The sequence below is a fragment of the Chiloscyllium plagiosum genome, chromosome 9 (genome assembly GCF_004010195.1).
Source record: "Chiloscyllium plagiosum isolate BGI_BamShark_2017 chromosome 9, ASM401019v2, whole genome shotgun sequence".
NCBI lineage: Eukaryota > Metazoa > Chordata > Chondrichthyes > Orectolobiformes > Hemiscylliidae > Chiloscyllium > Chiloscyllium plagiosum.
Window position 1 is genome coordinate 19,488,507 of NC_057718.1, and position 27,150 is coordinate 19,515,656.

The 27,150-nt window shown below is 43.6% G+C and overlaps 1 protein-coding gene across 6 annotated transcripts in view; it reads right to left on the reverse strand.

The window, feature by feature from the left end:
• Positions 1-27,150, reverse strand: part of ltbp1 (latent transforming growth factor beta binding protein 1) — a 339,046-nt gene that overhangs the window by 238,270 nt on the left and 73,626 nt on the right. For all 6 annotated transcript variants that reach the window (XM_043695510.1, XM_043695509.1, XM_043695512.1 and 3 more), the window contains exons 4-5: positions 23,744-23,904; positions 6,716-6,883 (exon numbers count right to left, since the gene is read on the reverse strand). In XM_043695510.1, coding sequence (XP_043551445.1) covers positions 6,716-6,883; positions 23,744-23,904 — 329 coding nt within the window. The remainder of the gene's footprint in view (positions 1-6,715; positions 6,884-23,743; positions 23,905-27,150) is intronic.

Genomic DNA, 27,150 nt, shown 5'->3' on the forward strand with positions numbered 1-27,150 from the left:
CTCAGCCCCCATCCCCCCTCCACATTGACTCTCCTGCCCCTCGGATGCTGCCTGACCAGCTGTGCTTTTCCAGCACCACAATCTTTGACTCTGATCTCCATCACTTTTGCCTGGAGTGATTGGGTTAGACAAGGCTGGCTTGTTTCCACTGGAGTTTAGAAGAGTGAGAGGGGACATGATTGAAGTGTATAAGATCCTGAATGGTCTTCACAAGGTGGATGTGGAAAGAATGTTTCATCTTGTGATTCCATCCAAAAGTGGACCTCAGCTGTTAGGACAGAAATGGGGAGAACTCTTTTCTCTCAGAGAGCTGGAACTTTCAGCTGAGGCCATTAAATATTATTAAGGTGAAGGAGATTCTTCTCAGGCATGAGAATGCCAAAGGTTATTGAGGGATGGATGGAAATTTGAGACAGAAACAGAGCACTCATGATCTTACGGAATAGTGGGATAGGCTTGAATGGTATACTCCTGCTCCCAGTTTGAACATCCACATGCTTATACAAGCAAAAAGTACAGATGCGCTGCATTCATGGAGTTTAAAACAATTGCCTATTGAAGTTCCAGCAGCCAATCATCAACTTGAAGGCGCGTCACTAAAATTGCTGATGGGTCTCTGCTAACTCAGCACCACTGTCTTTGAATTGGGTTGGAGGGAGGGAACATTGCAATTCTTCAAACAATTTGCACCAGTGTTATATCCCCAGGGGTTTGATATTTACTGTTTCCCTTGTCCACACTTTTCCCCTCTTAATCCATTGCTGCCCCAGCTCTCCTTCTCATCTGTCCCCACCACAAATGCTCATCTCATACTCACACTGCCTTGGCTTTGCCATCAGCAACTAACTTCCAGACTGAAAGCTTTCATGTCCTTTCACCCAGTATTCTCACTGACAGGGTCTAGCATAGGCCCCCAACCCTCGTCGCTTCTCAACACCCTCCATTTACTATGATAACAGCCTCCCAGCCAAACTACCCTCCTTATGTGTGCCACTTTGAAGGCTGCTTGCTGGCAGTACTGTGGGAGACTGTCCAGTATTCCATTCGTTTTCACGCTGTTTATTTACAGGCTGCTCTCGATTGTTCCTCTCAAGCTCAAAGCTAGTACCAGCTGCCCAGAGAACGCAGCTTATCCAATGTAGTGAACAAGTACCGCATCAAACATAACAGCTTGAAACTGAAGAATATGCAACAGCAGGGCTCATAAAATTATTTACAAAAAATTGAAAGGAGGGACAGTTTCAAAATCAGGCTTGTATTTTTAGATTGTTCTTAAACTATTCAGAATTATATCTCCAAAAATGAGAAAATAACTAACAACATACACTGTACTGCAAAATACATAGTAATGAGTTGGAATGGAGAATTGTTAACCTGCGATGAACAAGAACAATCTGACTTGATTGACACTGGGAGACAGTGAAGAGCAGGACAATCCAACAGAATAACAAAACAAGGCTTTTTTTCTCACACTAACTCCATCGTCTCTTCCAGGTTGTGGGTTTTCATAAGTTGTTTGGTACCAGCATCTGCTACTTTACATTTCTGGGCGTACAGTCCTGATTTTGTGTTTCAGTAGCAAAACAGCAGGGTATTCTCTGTCAGATCAGGACACAGACTTAAGGTTCTGGGAAAACATTGCAGGTGTGAAGAACATTTTTTCATATAGTGAATGGCAATGACTTGGAATCCATTGCCTACAAGGCAGGCGGAGGGAAAGATGATAATCTCGAAAAGCTATTGATTGGGCACTTGAGGGAAATAAAAGTGAGGGCGACAGGAATAAAGCAGGGAAGTGGAGCTGATTGGATTCCTCGTAAAGGGCTGACTGGCCTCTTTCTGTGCAGGAAGCAAGAGGACCTCCACACATCTTTATCTCGGAGCTTTGAAATGAAAAGGGAATAACTTTGTCTCAACAAAGCAGCTTGTTAACTACAAACATTGTCGGAAGTTGAGAATCCATTTGAAACCCAATTCATGCAATTTATGTCTCAGTATTTAATAAGTCCCACTGTAAATCTTATCAGCAGAGTGTACCTTACAGTGAGGCACCATTCCAATGCATTACATATCAATCAGATTTTTAACCCAAATATTTAACAGTGGATAAATTCTTCTTACTTTGCTGCACCTTATGAAAGGAGAAAGGTTGCTTTTGGTTGAGGGAGCGTGTACTTGGATCATGTCCATCAATAATCACACCACCGTCACTTGGTCACTTAACTATGACCACTTTTCAGAAAATGGAGCACAAGTCATTCAGAGATGGAACATAATCCAACTCATTGATAAGAATGGAATTCACTCATTCACCCTTTGGACTAAATCTCTTCCATCCTCAGAGACATATTCTCTATATCCTATGATATACATAAATAATTCTATCCTTGGATAAAAGACAAGGGGTGGGGGGGAGCAGTGGTGTTATGGTAAAGTCACTGACCCAGCAACCCAGAACCCCAGGCTAATATTGTGAGGACATGGGTTTCCCTCTGCTGTGGCAGACAGCGAAATTTGAACTCAAATCTGAAATAAAAATCTGGCATAACAAAACCCATCAGGTTCACTAATGTACTTCCAGGAAAGGAAATCTACCATCTTTACCCGGTCTGGCCTATGTGTCTCGAGACACTACAGCCATACGGCCAAGTCATTTCAATTAAGTCTGGCCAATAAATACTGGCCAAGCCAGCAACATGCACATCGTCTGAACAGTTTTTTTTAAAAACAGTATTTTATCGACATTTCTTCCAATTGTTTTTGGAAGCGGTTTTGTTGTCATCTTAATAGCACAATAAAAATGTCCAGCTTTTTTTTAATTTTTAGACCACAAATGTCCTTCATCTCTAGAGGTTAACTGCCAGCCCATAAGGTGAGAGACAATTCTCTGACAACTAAAGGTTCTTAAGAGCTTTATTCACAAAAGAAATAAGAACTGAAACAGGCCATTCACTCCCTTGGGCCTGCTCGCCCATTCATTAAGATCATGGCCCATCTGATTGTGGCATCAACTCCACTTTCCTGTCTATTTGCAGAGCACTTAATTCTCTTGTTGATCAAAAATCTATCAATAGAATCAATGTCACAGCCTGTGTCTAAGGAAGAGAATTTAAATGACAAATAGCCCACTGGGAAAAAAACAAAACCCTACTCATTTCAGTCTTAAGCAGGAGACTCTTAACTTATAAATGTGATCACTTAATTCTAGACTTTCCCACAAGATGAACCATTACCCTCTCAGCATCTGTCCTGAGAAGTCACCTCAGAATCTTACATGTTTGATAAAATCACCTCTCTTTCTAAACACCAATAGAATCCTAGAATAGATGAATGGATCTCACAAACTATCCACAATCTGGTACTAACTAGCCAGAAGAAGATGTAGGAGAAGCCATTTTCACTTCCAACAGAGGTGGACAGTAGAGGAATCAATAGAATGCTTCACGCCCTGCCTGCTCCAAAGTCAATCCATTCAACACTACCCATTCCACACCCTGTGTGCCTCACATACACCACACACCCTGCATTCCACTGTCCACCCACATTGTCATGGGTGCACCTCCAGCTCAAGGATGCGTGTGCACCAGCCATACTTAATCCTTTCCCCCTTCTGTTTTCCACATGCAAAATGGGTGCACTGGGAGTGAGAGTCCTTTGGGATGAACGGAACAGTTCAGGAGACTGAGCCAGTCATTCCCATGGATGCAATCCCTGGGGTACATCTTTACACAGTGAACACTGCACTGTGTTCCTTGGTGCTGGTTGGCTGAAGGCCAGGCCCCAGACTGGCTTGAGCTGATGTTTTTATGCTGAAGGTGATGCTGACTCGTAAAGAGGTGACTGATCCCACCGGCAATGACTGCTGTCGATCGGAATTCTGTAGACAGGTGCAGTGCCTGCTGTGCGGGGTCTGTACACTTATATCACCTGAAAACTTCCAAAGTTATATTTCCCTTCAGTCAACTGTTAACAAGGGGAACATTCATTTCAGTTGTCTTTCCCTTTCTGTCTATTTTCTGTCCATATTATAACAACAATGCCGCTCACCCCGACACAGATACGGTTCTCATTTCTTACAGGCTCTCACATGTGCCAAGGTGTTTATTTTTCAAGGTTTCTCGCACTATTTAGTTTTTTGGCTTCCAATTTCAGAGCAGCTACAAATTCACTCAGGGAAAGAAACTGGAGTAATGAGAGGATGAGTAACACACAGGCAGCACTGGAGCCACCCAAGGGGGTCAAAACATGGAAGCAAACTGGCACAGGCAATTACTTAGGAGCTTCCTTTTTTTGGACCTCTCCGTAACCCAGTCCTCCTTAACATGAACAGCAACAAACTACATCTCGAGATAACACACTATAGTATGTAATAATGTTATTGGGCTTTATGGATACAAAACAACATTATATTTCATCCAGGATATTTGTCCAAACCTGTTACTTTATCAATCACAGAATTATACAAAAACAGCCATTTGAGCTATCCATTAGTCTCACGCTTTTACCTTTTTAAGTGTTTGATCAATTGCCCTTTGAAAATTATTATTCAATCTGCTTCCACTGCACTTTCAGTGCATTTCAGGTCAATGCAGCCCACTCCATCAAATGTTATTTTATCCTCATGCAGCTTCTGATGTTTTTGCCAACTGCTTTACATCAGCTAAAACCCCAGCTGTTGAGTGCCATGTCCAATTCCGGTCACAGTGCTTTTGGCCAAAGCCTTAGACGATGAAGAGATTTACTCAACTGCTACCAAGAATATATTGGACTTCAGTACTGAGGAGGAGCTGGGCTTGTTCCTCTGACAGTAACGATGATTAAGACAAGATTTAACTGGGTGTTCAACACCTTGAATGACTTTTTGTGGAGTACAGAGTAAACTGTGTCCAACGCAAGAAAATCAGTAACCAGCCGTATGGTAACTGGCCAAGGAAGCAGGAGTGAGATGAGGACTTTTATTTTAACACAGCAAGTTGCTGTGACTTGGAAAGTGGAAGCACACGAAACATAAAATCAAATAATTAATTGATGATGTTGCGATTGGCAGGGTTATAGGGAAAGGACAGAGCAATGGGACCAATCAGACAGCTCTTTCAATGACCCAGCACGGGAGCAATGGGCAGGATGGCCTCTTTCTCTGCTCTACCATTCCATAATGACAGGTAAAGGCTTCTTTGTGGAACTCTGTAAGAAGGCACTTCAGAAACAGGACAGACAAGGGGTAAAGCCAAGAAAAGCCTTCCCCTCCGCACCTTCACTCCAGACAAACAGAGGTTGATTTAATCATCCCATTTAGAAAAATGTTGAGTTGGAGGTGCAGAGTGACCTCAGGATAACGTCAAGTACTCCCAAGTATTAAAACCTACAAAAACCTTCACGGGAGTCTCTACCAGACTGTACCAAACAGCTGACCAGCACGAGAGCTCCAAATTACCCTGCTGTGGAGCCTGGGAAACGTTAAAACCTTCAGGAGAAAATCTGAGACAAGGGGCTGAAGTAACAGCAATGACATTTACGTGTACTATTGCACCACCCTCCTACTATAAACATCCTTTAAATAGGTGGCAATTAATGACATCAGAAAGGCTCTTGTGACACCATGTTAGTAGCCCACGGATTCATAGAATCGTACAATCACACAGTACAGGAGCGGCCCATCTGATATGGACTGCCAAAAGTCACTACTACCCCATACTAGTCCCACTTTCCTGCACGAGAACCACAGCCTCGAATGTTCTGACACTTCTGATGTTGATCCAAATGCTTTTTGAAAGTTTGTGAGGGTTTTTCCCCCCTCCCAGGCAGTGCATTCAGAACCCCACCACCCTCTGGGTGAAAACATTTTTCCTCCAAACCTCCTGCCTTCCATTTTAAAATTCTATTGGAAGGTCCTTATCCAATCCCACCTGCCATGGAAATGTGTCATTACAGGTTGATAAAAATATATAAATGGAAATCAGACAGAGTTGATAAGGTATTCTCTCAATATTCAGTATGTTATAAACCCTTTGCAACCTATCATTTAACAATGAGTGTGCAACAACTTCAGTTAAAAACAATATTGAAAAATAAGCAAACCAGGTTAGGATCAGAACACAGCAAATCTCCATGAAAATGAACGTTTCTAATGGACACCTTTGCTTACAGGGAATACTTGTTCAGTGGTTAATTCAGTCTTTGGACAAACTTTCATTAAAATGTTTGAAGGCTGAGAAGCTGATGGAGTCATTCCACAGTCTCTGATCATTCACCAGCGAGTAGCATTTTACTGACAATCTGGGTGTCAAGTGCCTTCAGCTGCAGTTCCTTGGGATGAGGGCGGTTTGGGGACAATTAAAATTAAAATTCACCGGACATTCAAGCTGAATGTCTCATTCGAACACTGAACTCGCAGGGAAAAAGAGAAAATGCTTTACAGAGGAACCAAACTGCAGAGACAGTAATTTAAAACAAGCTGAAGAGGAAATGCCAAACACTTTGATCAAGGAGAACTTGAGTCTGCTCTGATAACATGGAGACAAAGTCACAGCGTTGGTTAACTGCTATAAAGAGTGAAAAGTTAAATCTGAGCTCCCATTAACTTTTGGTTCCATCTCTGGATGCAGTGTTCCTGCATTGACTATAGCCCCTGATTTCAGGACCAAAGTCCCCTCCTGACTGTCCTGTTATTCGTGCAGATCATTGAGAGAGAGAGAAAAAGCCCCATGTTACTCACCCACACGGAAGTTCTGCGCTGTCAGGGTGTCAGCAGCATGCCCGTTCTCGCTGATGAGGGTGGTGGTGTTGCCCTGTTGGCAGCTGTTATGGCACTTGCCTTTGATGCAGGTCACCTTGCAGATGGTGGGGGTGAAGACCACCTTGATGCGGCCGGTGTGGTTTCCGACTGAGAGCGGGGGCACAATGAAGGAGAAAAACAGAGAGATCAACTTGATATCCATCGGTTTCGCCTGATGAAGGGCAAGGGAGAGGAGGGGGGAACGCAAGGGAGAGGTGTCTTTTGCGGGGAGGTGGGGGAAGACTGGGAGGATTTGGAGAGGGAGGGGGAGAATGATTGTAAAACCTTTCCACTGTCCAGACACCTTTCTGAACCGGGAGAGGCAAGTCCGGCAGAGAGAGAGAGAGAGAGCGCTCCGGGGATGCACACCAAAGCAACTTTTTGAAGTCAAAGCAGCACGGCAGGATTAGGAATTATAGAGCTGAGCTTTATTTTGACTCAGAAAAAGGACATGACAGCTCCAGCACAAGAAAGCTGACAGGCTAGAGGCGGCATGAAAAGTCAGGCTGTGCACTTAACACAGAGCAAACACTTGTTTTCACCCGCATATTTCAGCTGCTTTGGTTTGGTCGACATTGAGTCATTTGCAGCTCACCCCTGGAAATGTTTTAGGCATGCCGCATGTCTGAAAACATCTGTTTCAAATATCTGGCACTCCGCTGCAGAGTTATCAAACTCCCTGACGCTGCTGCCTGGGCACTTCCTCAGCTAAATGTTGGCACAGCCTCTTGCCACAGCTCCTCGAACTGGACTCTCAAGGCCGAAGCCACCAACAACCCGCGACACAGAAGGCAAAATAACAACCAAAACCAAACACACACACAAGAAAAAAACGCTCTCACTGATTCACCGGCAAATTCGGAGCTGAGTAACTCACTTCAAGATGGTCCGAAGACAGGATTTCCAAGAAAGGGCAAAACTGCGCCTTGTGCTCATTTTAAAACGATGCATGATTCAACCTGATTTCACGTGCAAACTATTTCACTCCTTTCTCTTGCATTTTTTATGATTAACCTTGCCAAATTCACACTTGTGTTCAGGACTTTTTCTGCCAAATGGGAGAGAATAGCTTTACCCCCTCGGTGACTTTATGCTTGGGGAGTCAGCAGACAGCAACATCCAGATATATGATGCACTTCGATGCATTTCTATACTATCCTGTGCTTCCATTTCTCTGGATCATTCAGAACCCAATTCAGAAGGACAGGCCATTAACCAACGCGCAGGGGTCTAAGAAATATGTGTCTGTGTCTTTGTGTGTGTGATGTGTGGGTGCATGGTCGGTGTGTGTGTCCATGTGTGTGTATGGGTGTGTGTGTCAGTATGTGTGTGTTTGTGAGTGTGTGCGCGTGGTGTATGCATGTGATGAAAGAGAGAGAATCCACATATAACTTGAATAAACACCGAAAAGACTGCAGATGCTGGAAATCAGAAACAAAAACAGAAATTGCTGGAAAAGCTCTGGCAGCATCTGTGGAGAGAAAGCAGAGTTAATGTTTTGGGTCCAGTGACCCTTCCTCGGAATGTAATCTGTGTGTGGTTTTCTGTCAGTTCAAGACTGTGAGTGAATGTTTTGTTGCAAATTAGACAGCACAGTTTCTGAGGGAAAACCGTATTAGAAGATGCACATGACAGACTGGGAGGTTGAATGCCTTACCAGTGGATTATCTGTGGCTCAGTATGACATACGTTTACAGCTAAATAACAAAACTTAGCTGGAAAATCTGGCAAGCAGCTAATCACAGTGGGATGCAGCAGTACAGAAGTGAGGAGAGGCTGGGGGAGGGGAGGGAAGTGGGAGTGCTGAGAGACAGGAGATTGAAGATTGAGCCATCACTGGGAGCAGGGTGGAATTATAAACAGACTGCTGCCAGTGTGGCACCCTCTCTGTGTCATTGTACAAGGAAAGCTGTCAAATAATCATGTTCCTCAGGAGTAATTTGACAACCTCGCTGTGTCTTGCTTGTAGCATCAGTTGTGATTGTACAGTCCACTCAGGGAGTCTGAGTTGCTATGGTGACACTTACTTCAAACACGCATATCTGGGGTGATGGGCAACAATGATCTTTCCAACATGTGACTGACCAGGAATCTCTCCCGTTCTCTCACCTGCCAGATATTGGAACGGCTATCTCAAACTGTTTGGCCACATTATCAACTCACATTGAAACTGACAGTCGGAAAGTGGCCCAGTACTTTCCTTGACCAGTAAATCCTGAGGTGACATTCATAAAACCTGGATCTTCTGATTTAAAGGCAGGAACGCCACACAGCATGCATCATGACCTCAACAGGAGAGGGATTGCGCTCTGTCTGTTTCAGAAAGACAGAAGCTCAGACACGAGGGGAAGGTATAGGGCAACTCTCTAAGTTTTCACAACCTACAGTTATCTGCCTGCCCAGATCAGAAACTTGAAAGTGCAGCCAACCACTTCCTCACCATCAGTCTTGAATGGACAGAAAAACCACAGACACACACAGAGTACATTCACATTTTCAACTGTGAGCCCGAGAGGGCAAAGTTGGAAGATTAGCGACTAGAGTTCTAAGGGGACACAGTAAATTTTCAGCAAAGTAGATTAGTCTGATTGCATCGTGCTGCTTGAGCAGGTTGGAAATTAGTGCATGGGGTTTAATACCTTGCAACTGATGTACAAGTGGTTTAGTGCCAGAGCTGTCCTGTGACTCGGATAAATGCAGGGTCATGACCCTGTCCTGAAACTTGGGCACATAGCAAAAGCTGGCAGTTTGGTGTCTGACTGGGGGAGCCTTGCTTTGTTGGAGCTGCTGGTGTTCATTGTAACATTAAAGGCTTTTTCAGACTGATGTAAAACATCCCACAGGACCATTCAAGGAAGAGCTGGGGAATCCCCCAAGTATTATTTAAACAATGCACTTAAAACTGATTATGTACCTCATTGCTCCAGGTGCCATTTACTGCACCAATAATTCCCTTTCAGAACAGTGACTGCACTTTAAATGTATTTCTTTGGCTATGAAGTGCACTGGGGTATCTGGAGGATGTGAACTGCACTATATAAATGCAAGTGTGTTCTTTCAAAGCCTGTGTGCCTGACAGAAGGTAGATGCATCAACAAATTCACCACACAAGTAGCTGAGTGTATAAGGTAGACCCACACTGTGTGGAGAGAGGCAGACCAGCAGTATATCTGTCTCAGCTGTACACAGTTAGTGCAAAACCCACACATTATTTCACTATCCTGGGAAGTAGGAACACGGAGTAACATGCAGGGCACACACAAAGTGACACACAGGACACGAAGTGACACACAGCACACACAGTGACATGCAGGACGTAGAGTGACACACAGGGCACACATAGAACATGCAGGACGCAGAGTAACACACAGGGCGCAGAGCACAAAGTAACACGTAGGGCCCACACAGAGCAACATGCAGGACATACACAGAGCAACAGGCAGGGCACAGAGTAACACGCAAGGCACACACAAAGCAACATGCAGGGCACACGCGGAGCAACACACAGGGCACAAGGTAACATGCAGGGCGCACAGAAAGCAACAGACAGGGCACATGCAGAGCAACACGCAGGGCATACACAGAGCAACATACAGGGCACACACGGAGCGATACACAGGGCACAGAATAACACGCAGGGCGCACACAAAGCACACGCAGAATACAGACTATCATGCAGGACACAGAGTAACATGCATGGCACACACAGAGTAACATGCAGGACATACCCCTAGCAACATGCAGGACCCAGACAGCAACATGCAGGGCATGGAAAGCAACGCACAACACACACTGTAGTACACCAGACATGCACAAAGCAACATGCAGAACACACAGTAATACGCAGGACACTGAGCAGGACACAGGACACAGAGTAACATACATGATAGACAGAACAGGATATGCCCAAATGACACGCAGAGCAACACGCAGGATACAGAGAGCAAATGGGACTTGGGGTGAACACTGGCAGTGATTTTAGATACGTTACTGATACCTGTATGTTTATTTTGCCACTGACTGCTGAGAAATATCAGGATTAAATTTGCAGCTGTCACTCAAACCGCACAGCATGTGAGCTCAGCTTTGTAATGTGCCCTGATATTAGATCATTTTAAACAAGAAGCAAATTTATCTGACAGAAATGCAGGCATACGACATCCCCTAAACCAACATGACTTAGACAGCTGGTCTGATCATTAACAACATTCTGTTATATCATTGGGAGCTTGTTGTGTACAAAGTTGCTCCTTATGTCCTACATTACAATAGTCTCTACACTTAACATACTTTGTGTATATCCTACAAAGTGCTTTGTGACATCCTGAGGGAGCTCTACAAATGCAAATCTTGTGTCATTTCCTTGCACTCACTGCCACTGTTGTATAATAACATTTTAAAAGTTTCTCGCTAAGGGTTCTGGGTCTGGGTGGGGTGGGGTGGACTCGATGAGCCAAACAGCCTGCCTCCACACTGTAAGGGATTCTATGATTATTCAACTGACCCCATCCGCATGGAAACTTGGAACAATGGATTTAGACCTTCACCTGAGTCCAAGGTACCAACTCAAACCCACTCCAGGTGGGATTGGGGACTCAGAGAGGGAGACGATTGGGAAACCTGCTGACATTCTAACCATGGGGCCTCAGTTCAAGGCAGCACAGAGGGAGGCGAAGGGAAGCAAGGGGCAGGATCAGCTTCGGGAAGTGGACAAGCATGGGGAGAGGCCATGGAAGGAAACGGCTCAACTTTTTCTGTGGAACAAACTGAAGATGGAATTCTCCATGGCAATGTTCGACTGCCCCCAAAACGCCCCACTACATTGAAATGAATATCTTTGGCACCCGAAGCTCCGTAAACATCTCAGCCACTCCTGGAAAACAGGTGATGGCTTGGTAGATGTTTGAGACCCACTCCTGAACTGCTCAGTTTCTTCACCGGGTTGAACCAATTGTCAGCAGAGGAGCAGCCAAGAATCAGTACAGCACAAAGAGAGTGTTCATCGGTCCTTACAGAGTCAGCTAGTCTTCCCGAGTTGTTCCACACATGAACAGTTAGGGTTTCTTGTTTTCAATAACCATCCCTTCATTTCCTTCCAAATGTGTTTGAGTGTCTGTCACTTTACTCCCCACCCACCCACCCGGCATTCATTTTGCAGCAAGCACACATTAAAGAGGGCGGGCAAGGGACAGTATGGAACAAGGCACAACAAAGGGATCTTGGTGCACTGTGTATTTCAAACTAATGACCAGTGAAGGCGGAGCAGTCGCTGAAAGCTCCAGTCTTCTCACAAACAAGATGATTGATGTCAAGGTCCAGAGATACTTTGGTGGAGACTTTACTCCAAAGTGCAATAAACTGCAGAGCCCAGGTGAAAATCTGAGTATATAACTTACAGCAATAGCAAAGTTAAAAATCACACAGCACCAGGTTATAGTTCAACAGATTTAATTGGAAGCACTAGCTTTCAGAGCGCTGCTCTTTCATCAGATGATCGTGACAACCATTTGGTGAGGGAGCAGCACTCTGAAAGCTAGTGCTTCCAAATAAACTTATTGGACTATAACCTGGTGTTGTGTGATTTTTAACTTTGTACACCCCAGTCCAACACCGACATCATGACAGCAATAGCAACACACACATCTATAACACCTCTTCAATGTAGCAGAAAACTCCTGAGGGTCAGCACACAAAACCTGACTCCAGGGCATATATTAGGACAAGTGAAGGAAAGTGTGCTCAAAGAGGTAGGTTTTAAGGAACATCTTAAAAGGAGGAGGGAAGGGTGAGGAAGTGGGAGAGTTTTCGGGAAGGAACTTTCAGAGCTCAGGGTTAGGCAGTTGAAGGCACAGCCACCGATGGTGCTGCCATTAAAATCGGGGATGCTCAAGAGCTGAGAGTTGGAGGAAGGTTAAAAACTTAGGAGGAATGTAAGACTGGAGGGCGTACAGAGATGAGAGGTGACCACAGTGGGGTCTGAAAGCAAAGAGGAGAATTTTAAAATCCACGTGTTTCTGGACTGGGACAGTCCAGCGATTGAACGGACCTTTGTGCCAGTTAGAATACAGAATCCGAATTTTAATGAGAGCATTTAGAGTGGGTGAAAAATGGAAAGTCAGTCAGGATAACACTGGAATAATCCAGTCTGGAATCAACAAGATGGATGAGAATTTTGCAGGACAAGCTTAATACTTAGAAGAGTGAAAGGTGACTCAACTGAGACATATATCACAGCTTGACTGAGTAGGTGCTAAGAGGCTGTTTCCATTGGATGGACAGCCTGGATCTAGGGCTCTTGGTCTCAGCATGAGGCATCAATTGTTCAGGTTTGTGATGTGAAGAAATGTCTTCACTCAGAGGGTTTTGAATGTTTGGAACATTATCCCAGAGAGTTGTGGGTTCATTCAATGAGTCTATTCAGGACTTAAGGTGGGAACTGAGGTAAAAGATACTTAGGAAATGCCCTATATGAAAGGAACAAAGTGCAGGAGTAGGTCATACAGCCACTTAGGCCTGTTCATCATTCAGGAGAAAGTGAGGACCGCAGATGCTGGAGATCAGAGTCAAAAGTGTCACGCTGAAAAAGCACAGCAGGTCAGGCAGCATCTGAGGAGCAGGAGAATCAACGTTTCGGGCAAAAGCCCTTCAACAGGAACCTAATGAGATATTCATAGATTCCTGACGAAGGGCTTTTGCCCAAAACATTGATTCCTCTGTACATCATTCAACATAATCATGATAATGATCGGATCATCTATCTTTTCATGATATTGAATGAGGAATAAGTATTGACCGGGACACCAGGAATATCCCTGCACATGTCTGAGGAAATAGCATTGGATCTTTTACAAGCGTTTGAGAGTTCAGATGGGTTCTTGATGTGTGGGTGGCATAGTGGGTTAGTGGTTAGCACTGCTCTTTGGACGGTTGGTGTAGACCCGATAGGCCAAATGGTTTGCTTCCAAACTGAAGGGATTCAAGATTCTATAATTTGCATTCGGAAATCCAGTGCAGCACTGATGAAGGGGCTGGCTTTCAGATGAGATATTAGACTGACTGCAATCAACTGTCTCCAGTGGATGCAACAGACCAAAGCACTGTTTCGTGGAATGGCAGGAGAGATTTCCATGATTCCTTGGCCAAACCTGTCCCCTACAGTTACTAAAGCACCTAACACAATGGGCAATTTAGCATGGCCAATTCACCTGACCTGCACATCTTTGGATTGTGGAAGGAAACCAAAGCATCCGAAGGAAACCCACGCAGACACAGGGAGAATGTGCAAACTCCACGCAGACAGTCACCCAAGCTGGGAATCGAGCCTGGGTCCCTGGCACTGTGAGGCTGCAGTGCTAACCACTGAGCCACTGTGCCACCCCATTAGTTAGTTATTAAGTACTTCAGGAAGTCCTGAGGTCATGATAAGATCTACATAAATGTGAGTCTTTTCTTTAAGGAATGTGGAATTTATGACCACAAATGGTTGAAGTAGTTAGCTGAGATTTCATTCAGGAGAACGGAATTAGAGGTTATGCTGATGGTGTTCGATGAAAAGAAATGGTGAAGGATGTGCAGGCCAGCTGGGCTGAATGTTATTTAACTTATTGTAAATTCTCTGTAATTTTATGACATAGGCTCTCTGCCTATTATAACAGTTCCCATTCATCTGCTGCACTGGACCTTCTTGGCATTCAAGGCCAGGGGAAAGATTTGGAAAATTCTGCTGAAGCAGCCTTGGCAAGTTCATTTTGTAGAAAGGAGAAAGTGAGGACTGCAGATGCTGCACTTTTGGACTCATCTTGTCAATCGTACACTCTGCTGCCACTATGCATCAGTAAGCAGGGGAGAGATTACTGTATTTCAGATAGCGGATCAGATACCAAACAACTGGGCTGCTTTGGTCTGGATGGTTCTTGAAGTTAGTTGGAGCAGTATTCATCCAAATTGAGATATACAATCTAATAACATATTTGGAATTCCCAATATTCCACAATTCACCTTTAATCTCTGAATACCTTTGATTAATATCAATCTATCAACCATCAAATTATAAAATTAACAATTGATTGAGCAACAATCACCATTTACATTAGAGTTATCTGGTAACAAGTTAACTCGTGGCAAGTAACATTCATGGCACACAAATTCCAAGCAATGATCATCTCCAATTAGAGACAATCTAACCATCACACCTTGACATTCAATGGTATTGCCATCTCGGAGTCCTCCATTATGTGGGGTTACCGTTGACCAGAAACTCAGCTCAACTTGCCATATAAATATAGTGGCTACAGCAGCAAGTCAGAGGTTAGGAATTCAGTAGCAATTAACTCAGTTTGTGACTTCCTGAGGACTCTTCACCATCTACAAGGCACAAATCAGGATGCGATGGCATTCTCTTTACTTGCCTGGATGGGGGCAGCTCCAACAACACTCAAGAAACTTGATACCAACCAGGACAAAGCACCACATCCACCAACATGTATTATCTCCACTACCAATGCTCAGCAGTAGCAATGTGTACCATCCACAAGATGCACTGCAGAAATTCACCAAAGATCCTTAAATCACACCTTCCAAACCCACAACCACTTCCATCTAGGATAGCAGATACATGAGAACACCACCACCTGCAAGTTCCCCTCCAAGCCACTCACCATCCTGACTTGGAAATATATCGTCATTCCTACACTGTCCCTGGTCAAAATCCTGGAATTCCTGACCTAACAACATTGTGAATCTACCAATAGTATGTGGACTGCAGTGAATTGAGAAGTCAACTCACCATCACTTTCTCAATGGCAACTAGGGATGGGCAATAAATGCTGGCCAGCCAGTAATGCCCATATCCCACGAGAGACTATACAAATGAAATAGTTCCTCTCTATCTCTCTCCCTGCCTGATCGGTCTCCCTTACTGTGAAGCATGTTGAACAGTGTGGGCTTGATCAGCCAAATGGGGTTCCATATGTGGATGGTCTGTCAACAAATGCGTTGAACTCCTAAATCCTGCTCTCAATTCCTGGCTTCATGATACATTAATAGCTGATGACAATTTTATTTACTTCATCATAGAAAACTGAAGCAAGTGTCATTTCTGAGATAAGGATAGGAAAGGTTCCAATGTACAAATGGCCTTTCATGAAACTCCCCAATCCAGATGTCTACTTGAAACCCTCCATGAACTGAAGAGTTAACTAGAATATTTTGGATGGCTGGAAGTGAATTGTAAAGCTGCAATAGAAAGAAAAGAATCGGATGAAGTCATAAGCAACTAAATTGAAAACTAAGCATATTCTAAAAGCCAAACCCATGATTAGATTTCAACTCCATACCTTACACTTTGCCAACTGTCACTTTTTAAAAACAAATATATAATGTTACATTTGAGTGCGAGTTCTACCCTCCACTTTTAAGGTCTGTTTTGGTTGGCAGTAGCTGACAACATACATTATCTCACTGATTTGTAGTGACGGTCATTAAAGAATATTTTGTCTTGTGATGTTGAAAAGAGTTTTAAGTATAGAGCCATGGATGATTGGGATTCAGTAAATAAGGCTGCAATTTACCTTCAGGATTCAGATTACTTCATAAACCACAGGAGCAAAATCTGACAGTGTTATCAGTTTCATCTAAACCTGAAGATTAAATTTCAGACTCACACCTACTCTCTACTAGCTATCATTTTCTTTCGTAACATGCATTATGGGCTGAGAGAAAGACTAGCTGAAGGATAAATATTGTCAACAACGTGCGCTACTTTCTAAGAGAAAAAAATTCCTTCACATCTCAGGTTTATGTGAACGTCCCATTATTCTGTAATTGTTTCCCCTAGTTTTTGATTCTCCCACTCATTGAAACATCTTCTCAACATCTACCCTATCAAGGCCCCCTCAGAATCTTAGGAGCAGGCGAATTGACGTTTTGGGCATAAGTCCTTCATCAGGAATGGTTATCAGGAACCAGATTCATTCCAGATGAAGCACTATTGCCCAAAACATCAATTCTCCTGCTCTTTGGATGCTGCCTGACCCGCTGTGCTTTTCCAGCACTACATTCTCAACTCTGATCTCCAGCATCTGAAGTCCTCACTTTCTCCCCTCAAATCTTGTCTGTTTCAATAAGATCACCCCTCATGCTTCTAAGCACTAATGAACAAAAGTCTATACTGTTTAGCCATTCTTGATAAGTCAACCCCTTCATCCTATGTAACAGCCTCGCAAATCCTTTTTGAACTGCCTCCATTAGTAATGTATACTTTGGGAACCAAAACTGGACACAATATTTCAGTTACAGTTTCAACAACACCCTGTACAGATGTAACAAGACTTCCTATTTTTAATCTCCAAACGCTCAGCAATAAAGGCTAAAATCCTACTGCCTTCTTAATTACATGTCTTGTGAGTCAATTACAAGCACACCCAGATTCCTCTGCACTGTAGGTTTTGGAGTTTTTTTCTCCATTTAAATAACAGCTTTTGATTTTTCTTAGCAAAGCGCATAACCTCACAATTCCCACCTGCCAGGTTCTTGCCTACTCATTCAATCCATTAATATCCCCTTGTAGATTCCTCAAATCCTCATCACAAGATGTCCTCCCATTTATTTTTGTATCACCGGTGTATTTCAATCCATTACACTCTGCCCCCTCCCCCAGCTCATTGATATAAATAGTAAATAATCAGGATCTGAGGACTGATCCTTGGATCCACCAGTGAGATTGATTCAGCCTGACTTTGCTATGCAATGTCATCTGGAAGGTCGTGAAGCCATAGAGATGTACAGCACGGGAAACAGATTCTTCAGTCCAACTCGTCCATGCCAGCCCGATATCCGAACTTAATCTAGTCCCATTTGCCAACATTTTGCCGATATCCCTCTGAACCCTTCCTATTCATATACCCATCCAGATGCCTTTTAAATGTTGAAATTGTACTAGCCTCCTTCGTCTGGTAGCTCATTCCATACACACACCACCCTCTGCATAAAAATGTTGCCTCTTAGGTCCCTTTTAAATCTTTCCCCTCTCACCCTAAACCTATGTTCTTTAGTTTTCGACTCTGCTACCCTGGGGAAAAGACTTTATCTATTCACCCTATGTATGCCCCTCATGATTTTATAAACCTCTATAAGGTCACCCCTCAGATTCCAATGCCTCAGGTAAAACAGCCCCAGTCTATTCAGCCTCTCCCTATAGCTCAAATCCTCCAACCCTGGCAACATCCTTGTAAATCCTTTCTGAGCCCTTTGAGTTTCACAACATCCTTCCTATCGCAGGGAGACTGGACTTGCATACAATACTCCAAAAGTGGTCTAATCAAAGTCCTATATAGCTGCAACATGACCTCCTAACTCCTATACTCAATGCACTGACCAAAAAGGCAAGCAAACCGAACGCTTTCTTCACTATCCTATCCACCTACAACTCTACTTTCAAGAAACTATGAACCTGCACCTACATCCATCTATCGTCATCCCACGCCCCTCCCTGAATATACTTCTGGGCTCCCTCCCCCTCCCCAGTCCTGATGAAGGGTTTTGGCCTCAAATGTTGACTCTTCTGCTCCTGAGATGCTGTCTGACCTGCTATGCTTTTCCAGTTTCACATCTATTGACTCTGATTTCCAGCATCTGCATTCCTGGCTCTCTCCAAGCTCCTGCACTCCAAAGTCTCTGTGCTCAACAACACTCCCCAGGACCTTACCATCAAATGTATAAGTCTGCCCTGATTTGCCTTTCCAAAATGCAGCACCTCACATTTACGTCTTGGGCAAAGAAAAACATCTTCACTCTTTCTAGACTGATCATCAGAAATGGTGTCAGATTTCACAATACAAGCAGTGATCTTTTTCGGAAAAGGGTGATCTTCCTGTCAATCACAAGAGGGAATCTATGAACATTCAACTGGAGTTACAAAGACAATGAGATTATGACTGAATTATCTGTGAACCAATATAATTGAATTATGTGACAGTACAACATTTCTGATTGAGAACAGAAACAGCCACACAGTTCTCAATTTCTCATTATGACAAGTTCCCTATCTTGGTCATGTCTGCAGACAGACTGGAGGTTACATCAGTTTCCAGAGAGAACAACCAGGTTAACTTGCAGTTTTGGTCATCTAGTTACATGAACAAGGGGTGCCTAATCTAGCATTACTGGCATTTGAGGACTGGTCAGGTAACAAGAAATAGAGACTCCATGACTCGATCTGTATGTATTTACAGAAAATGACTTGCATGAACGGACTAAATGCATGGTTGCTAAATTTGCTGACAATGCAAAGATATGTGAGAATAAGTTGTGAAGGGGACATAACAAGTATGTAAAGGGATACGTATGTATTAAGTTAAGTGACTAAGCAAAGATTTGGCAGTATAATGGGGAAAATCTGGGCTTGTCCAGTTTGGCAGAAAGAATAGAAGAGGAGGTTATAATTTAAATGGAGAGAGACTGAAATACAGAGGCAATTTATGTACCCTGGTACATGAATCCCAAAATAGGATACAGGTAAGCAAACTATTCGGAAAGAAGATGTCATTTATTGCAAAGGGAATGAAATTTTAAAATGGAGAAGCCTTGCTACAACTCCCTTCTCTCTCTATAAATCAATCTCTTACAGGACAGTGCATTGGTGAGATCACATCTGGAATACTGTGTACAGATAGTTCTTCTGTAATGCAATAGTTGTGTGCTTATAGAAAAACCACGCTTAATGTGTTGCCAATGTGATTGCATTACAGCCAACACGCCTTTTAAAAGTTTGCACTTTAGAAAAAAGTGTCCCCAATTCGTCAATCGTGTTACAGCGAATTCACTTTAATAAAATGTGTGTTATAGCAGAATGACCTGTACAGTTTTTAGATTAGATTAGATTCCCTACAGTGTGGAAACAGGCCCTTCGGCCCAACCAGTCCACACCAACCCTCCAAAGAGTAACCCACCCAGACCCATTTCCCTCTGACTAATGCACCTAACACTATGGGCAATTTAGCATGCCCAATTCACCTGACCTGCATATCTTTGGACTGTTTGGTCTCCTTATTTAATAAATTATGTATTTGCATTAGAAAGTGGACAGAGAAGATTCACTTGACTGACTCCTGGGAAGAAGGGGTTGTCTTGTGAGGAAAGGTTAGACAGATTGAGTCTGTATCCATTGAAGTTGAGAAGAACAAGTGGTGTTCTTTCTGATGTGACTTGATAGGGTGGATGCTGAAAGGATGTTTACCCTTGTGAAAGTAAGGGACGCTATTTAGAAATGAAGGGTCTCTCATTTCAAACAAAGCGAGTCTAATTCTGTTGGCAGGTTATTAATCTAGAACTCTCTTTCCCAGTGGAGGCAGGGGCATTGAATATTATTAAGGCTGAGTTAGATAGATTCTTGACTGGTGAGGGAGTTAAGAGGTATGGGGTAGATAGGAGAGTGGAGGCCACAATCAGATCAGCCATGTTCTTATCAAATGGCAGAACAGACTCAGCGAGCCAAATAATGTACTCCTGCCCCTAACTCATATCTCTTGTGATTCCCACAAAGCAACATCAGTACAAGAATCAAACCAACACCTTTGGTTTTGCTTTGTCAATACATCTTTCTTGGGCACAAAAAGAGAGCTTGTTTGAAGCATTCCTGACCAACCTGTAGTATCTAAGGTGTTGGCTGGTGACTTACCTCGGCTTGAACTCAGAAGGTTATGATTTCAAGTCACACTGTAGCCTTAAAGTCAGAGTGATTTTCTAGTGGTCACACAATAGAGTGCTGGAGTACCAATGGAATACCACATTTCATATGAACCAAAGGCTCACCTCCCCTCTGAGGTGCATGCAACAGATACTGTTGCCACTCTTTTCAAAGAAGAGAATGGATGCCAACAATGGGGTTGTGTGAAATAGTTATGCCTTGACCATCTCTGAAAAACTGATTATGCAGCTCTCTGCTCTTTTGTGACCTTCCAGTGTGCAAACTAGCAACTCCCTTTTTCTCCATTCTAAGGGACTATACTTTGAAAATACCTCAGTGGTTGTGGAGCATTCTAGGGCACTGTGTAAATCCATGTCTACTATTCAACCCTCTGACAGCCAGACAATAACGAAGCAGTGCAGCACAATGGCTCAGTGGTTAGCACTGCTGCCTCACAGTGCCAGGGACCTGGGTTCGTTTCCAGCCTCAGGCATCTTGTCTGTGTGGAGTTTGCACATTCTTCCTGTGTCTCTATGGGTTTCCTCCCACAATCCAAAGATGTGCAGGTCAGGTGAATTGGCCATGCTAAATTGCTCAATATGCTCGGTGCATTAGTCAGAGGGAAATGGGTCTGGGTGGGTCACTCTTCAGAGGGTCGGTGTGGACTTGTTGGGCCAAAGGGCCTGTTTCCACACTGTAGGGAATCTAATCAGTGGTTACAGGAACGGCTTTTAGATTCCCTACAGTGTGGAAAGGCCCTTCAGTCCAAACAGTCCACACCAATCCTCAGAAAAGTAGCCCACCCGGACCCATTTCCCCTCTAACTAATGCACCTAACACTATGGGCAATTTAGCATGGCCAATTCACCTGACCTGCCCATCTTTGGACTGTGGGAGGAAACCGGAGCACCCGCAGGAAACCCATGCAGACACAGGGCGAACATGCATACTCCACATAGACAGTCGTAAAGGCTGGAATAAAACCTGGGACCACGGTGCTGTGAGGCAGCAGTGTTAACCACTGAGCCACCGTGCCACCCTTAATTGGACAGTTTTCACTTTGATGTATCTCTCAGTAAACATTTTGGCAAATATTCATCCCAAAATATCTGGTAGCTGTAGCGTCACAACTCAATGGGATCAGAGTTCCCCTAACACTGTGTGATGGCTGCACCCTGGTCAGATACACAAGCTTGATGGCTCAGTGGGTAAGTCAACAGAGAGGGTGTGGCAACCAGAAGGTCCCAAGTCTTGGCTTGCATGAGCAGATCTTTGCAAGGGAAGGACTGGCACATTATAACTGGGCTTTAGTGGGTGGAGGAATGAGAGAAAACTGCCACAGATTGCTACCTCATTTTTATGATCAGGCTTGGTTTCATCTCAACGCACCAACGTGAGTTACTTTTGGAATGCACTAACCATCATGTCAATTGATTTTGACTGCACTTATTTCATTGATTCTTTCATGGGATGTGACATCACTGGCAAAGGAAGGCCACCACTTGCTGCCCATTGTTACCTGCCCTTGAATTGTGTGGCTTGCTAGGCCACTTCACAAGGGCAGATCAGAATCAACCGCATTGCCATGGCTCTGAAGTGAACGTCAACCAGATTGAGCAAAGATGGTAGACTTCCTTCACTAAATGGGCTTTGAAAACAATGACCAACTTCCAATTCCGGATGCTCCAAGCTGAATTTAAAATTTCACCAGGTGCCTTGGAACACTTGTCCCCAGAGAATTAGCCTGGCCCTCTGGATTCCTACTCTAGTGATACTGTGTCACTATCTCCCCCCATTTCAGATTTGTCCAGCATTACCATCAGCTCAGATCAAGATTTGTAGCAATGCAGCCTGCAGGGGCCCGTTGTAGCACAATGGTAGTAACCCTTCCCCCTAGACTGAGCGACCCAGGTTCAAATCCTGTCTGGTCCAGAGGTGTGCAATAACATCTGTGAACAGGTTGATTAGAAAATAGGTTTTAAATAATAATAAAAATGTAGCTATGCAGTGGTAAATAGATAATACACTGAACCTGCTGATGCAAGGCACCAAACCTCAATCAGTGTCCAAATGAGCTCGCATTCAGTTTATTAGTCAAGCACAGCATTGGTGTCCACTTCAAAATACTGGTTCTTCTTGAAAGAGCAGTCTATTGAAATATATTGTTTGTGCGTCAGGAATAGTCACTTGGGCAAGATACTGAGAGAGCTGCTGATTCACAGGATGGAATGGATGGGGAGAGTATTTAACACAGAAGTAATCAAGCTTCCAATACAAAGTGGGAGGATGGGAATTGCATTTTTAAGCACAGAATTGTGTATATTGTAATAAATATCCAGACTGGGATGAGTTTCAAATAATCATCTTCCACAGAATGTATATAGTAGAAGCAGATACTATAGCAACATTTAAGAGATATTTAGGCAGCTGCACGAACAGGCAGGGAATAGGGGGATACAGACCACATGCAGGCATCTGGGATTAGTTTAGAATGGCATCAATGTCAGCTCAGACACAGTGGGCTGAAGGGCCTGTTCCTGTGCTGTACAGTTCTATCTTCTGTAAACCTCAGTTATTCTAACATCATATAACTCCACTGTTTGTCAAATTATGTTGCAAGACAAACACGTTTTTAAAAAGGAAAATTTCTGACAAACATTCCATCTGTTGTACCCTAGAATTCAGATTTCCTCGCGAATTGAAGAATGAAGATCTCAACAAAACACAACCTCTGCCAGAGCAATGTTCCCAATTCCTGGAGGTTAGCAACTGCAGCCAAATAGTACATGAGATAGACACAAGGACTGGAAGGTTGGGATTGTGCTCCTGAGATAACCTCGCAAAAGGATTAACAGGACATCATAAACAATAATTACAAAGAAATGGATGTTTGTAGCTCGCCTTTGAACCCAGAGATGATAGGTGTGAAATCACTCTGAGATATCCATTATGTTTGATTGTACTTATTGTGACCCTCAGATACTATTTCATTCAGAGGGAGCTCTTTCTCAACTGCAATTGTCACTGATGCTGCAGACCAACGTACACAGTAATATTCACATGGAAAGACCTATGCTTGCAATGTCCTGACTACAGGTTTATTACAGGATGATCAATTGCTAATAAATTGTCAGTAGTATCCTTGTGTGTTACAATGTGTTGAACCTTTCAAGTGAAGAGACCCCTGTTGGAGTACATTCCAGATCACTTTTGCCTCTATTTGTTTGTACTATTTTAAAAGGTCCGTATTTGGAATCTCAGAGAGTCAGAACAGTGAAACTAACCTTGGAACTGGCTCCCAGATGAAGCCTGAGGCAGCGAACTTCCTGCAGCCTGTCCTCCAGGATAAAACTTCTGGCTGTAATATTTGGGTTTAAATGTGAATTGTTGAGATTGGCCCCGTTGTACAAGCATCATCAGTGGTTGAGATGGAAGGGGTACCATGCTGAGGGAGAAAAACAATTCGAGTAGTCAAACAGAAAAATACCTACAGCACAGTCACTGTGAAATACAACAGCATTTAAACAAGTTACAATTAAAATAGCTTCTGAAAGTACAATTGATTTATACACCCATAAAATCATAAAATGTTTACCATGCAGAAATACATTCTGTTCACCATGTCTATGCCAGCTCTGTAAGAGCAAATCTCTGCTTGCCCCAAACCCTGTACTGTCACCCTGAAAATACTCTCTATATAAATCATAACCTCAGTGCCTTTTGAAAGCCTTCACCATTCTCTCAGGCAATGCATTGCAGCTCAAGTCATATTGTGCTACTCTCGTGTTCCTTCAAACCAGTTGTTATTTAAGTGGGGCATTGGATATTTGATTGGGGTACTGCAGAATGGCTAATCTCTGGGGTAACTGTGCATTCAAATTTGAAACACGCACTTGGAAATGTCCTCAATTCACCAGCACAGCTCCAACAGGGGAGCTGCCTTCAAAGGGGAACACAATTCACACACAATCCATGAACCTACAACAAAGCAATGGAGGATGAATGGAATCAGTCCTATTCACCTCAGAGAAACCACAACCCACATCTTATTACTGAGAAAGGAGTCAGAATAAAAGTTAAACTTACTGCTGTGGCAATAGCATTTCCCATTGTTACATTTAAAAAACAATGGCACTCATTTATATAGCACCTTTCACACCATCGTATGTCCCAAAGCGCTTTTCAGCAAATGAATTACTTTTAAAACATAGCCACAGTTGAAATGTAGGAAATGCAGCAGTGAATGTGCACACAGTTCAATTCCATAAATGGCAACTTGAGATAAGGTTTTAGTGATGTTCACTGAGAGAAAACATCAGCCAAGGAATAAATTTCCTGCACTTCTGTGAAATAACATTGTGTGATTTCTTTGCACTGTACTTAACAGACCAGACAATCCCTCGGTATTGTCCAGATGGATGCATTCAGGTTGCTGGAGTGCTGCTCAGATGTGAGAATGCTATTGTTGTGAAACTGTGCCTTACATCAAAAAAGATTTTCTTTGACCTTATTGCTGGACACACCTAATTAAAGATTTACAAAAATGTGAAGTCACATTCCAATTACTTTACATCAATCTCAAAGATGGTTGAACATTAGTATCACGGCAGTTTTACATTCTGAGGCCACAGAATTGGAGGCAATCAGTTTACAAAGCTGCATCAAGAACTTCTATTTTGAAGGATGGTGAATGAGGTCATCTCTTATCCCATGAGCAAAGTAGCTAGACAATCAACTGGATATAAATCATTGTATCTCATCACTGAGATAATATAACCCTGACTATGACAGGAGTGTGCCTGTATGTAATCTAAACCAACCAACCCAACCGCCCCGTGGCTGAACACTTTAACTCCCCCTCCCACTCCGCCAAGGACATGCAGGTCCTTGGCCTCCTCCATCGCCAGACCATAGCAACACGACGCCTGGAGGAAGAGCACCTCATCTTCAACACCTAGGAATCTTCTAACCACAAGGGATGAATGCAGATTTCTCCAGCTTTCTCATTTCCCCTCCCCCCACCTTTTCTCAGTCCCAACCCTCAGACTCAGCACCGCCTTCTTGACCTGCAATCTTCTTCCCGACCTCTCCGCCCCACCCCCTCTCCGACCTACCACCCTCACCTTAACTTCTTTCCATCTATCGTATTCCCAACGCCCCTCCCCCAAGTCCCTCCTCCCTACCTTTTATCTTAGCCTGCTTGGCACACCCTCCTCATTCCTGAAGAAGGGCTTATGCCCGAAACGTCGATTCTCCTGCTCCTTTGATGCTGCCTGACCTGCTGCGCTTTTCCAGCAACACATTTTTAAACTGTAATCTAAACATGTAAGCCAGGCAATTAGAATTTACTACTCATGACCACACTTGGGTGACTGGGCAATTGGAGGGAGAGACTGACTTGTAATAAGCCACTTAGCACTTTATGTACTTAACCAATTTCTCTTCTGCAGGGGATAGGAGACATGCAAATAAGATGCTGGAGAAGCAAGGTCCTAAGTGGATCCTCTTTCTCTTTCTCCACTCAAGTCACAGGTTTTGAGCCCTGTTTGCTATTTAACTGGGTATGTGCTGCAGGCAGAGAGCAAAGAATCAACCTAGCAGCTGCTGTCTCAGGAAGATGTGATGAATCAACTTTCAACATCTTCACCAGCTCAGCGCCAAACCCAAGTTCAGCCTGAAGCCAGCCAAGCCACCAACCTTCAAGAACCATAAACTTCTTTAACATTACTGGAAAACACATTGCTTAATCTAACCGCTTACTCTGTAATCTGTGTACGTGTGTGTGTGTATATATATGTGTGTGTGTAATTTGACATTTTTTACACTTTACTTAGACTGGTTAAGTACAATGAATGCTATTCTGTTTTTTGTTAAATAACTGAACTGTTGGTGTGTGTCTTTTACAGTCACAGCATTGTAGCTGTTAAATTATCATCGAACTGGCAAGCACAATCTCTTTTTTAACAAAGAAAAGTGCAGTTAAGTAAAGAGTGGGAAGAGAGAAAAACCATTTTACCCCTTCTCACTTGATCATAATGGCTCCCTACCAATCACCAGCTGACACTGGGGGATCTAGTGAGTCTCAACAGCAGCAGTTTGCAAGAGATACAATCAGTGGTAGGTTGTAGGGGCATGGAGAAACAGTAGAAAGGAAGTGATGGTGGCAATACATTTGGGTTATTAAAACTGCCCTGGATTACTGCCTCAGAAATTACAAAGAAACCCACCAGAGCCAGCAGGATCTTTTGCAGCAGATCCATGTCACTGGGACTCTCAAGGAGGTGAAATAATGCAATATCAGACAGGATCAGGTGTCATTCCAGACTCAGTTAAAATAACTTGCCACTACATCCCCTGACTCTGCCCACTCGCCATGAGGCAGTTTAGCCATTGGCTTCCCAGACCTACCAATTTGGCGTACAGACCATGGAGCAGTTTGCCATGCCCGGCCAGCATGTTGGTGTGCTGCCATGTTGCCTCCTGTGCCCTAGTCTCAGGGAGGCAGCCTCAGAGACTGGGCCAGCACTTGCCCACCTGCCAGTGAGCAGTAACCAATCACAGTGCTCACTGAGAGCACTCTTTAGCAGCCACCTGGGTTTCCCACAAATGCATACGTTGTGACACAGTGAGCAGCACCACCCCCTCCTCTGTGTCACAGGGTTCTCGTTTCAAAGCTCACCCCAAAACGGGA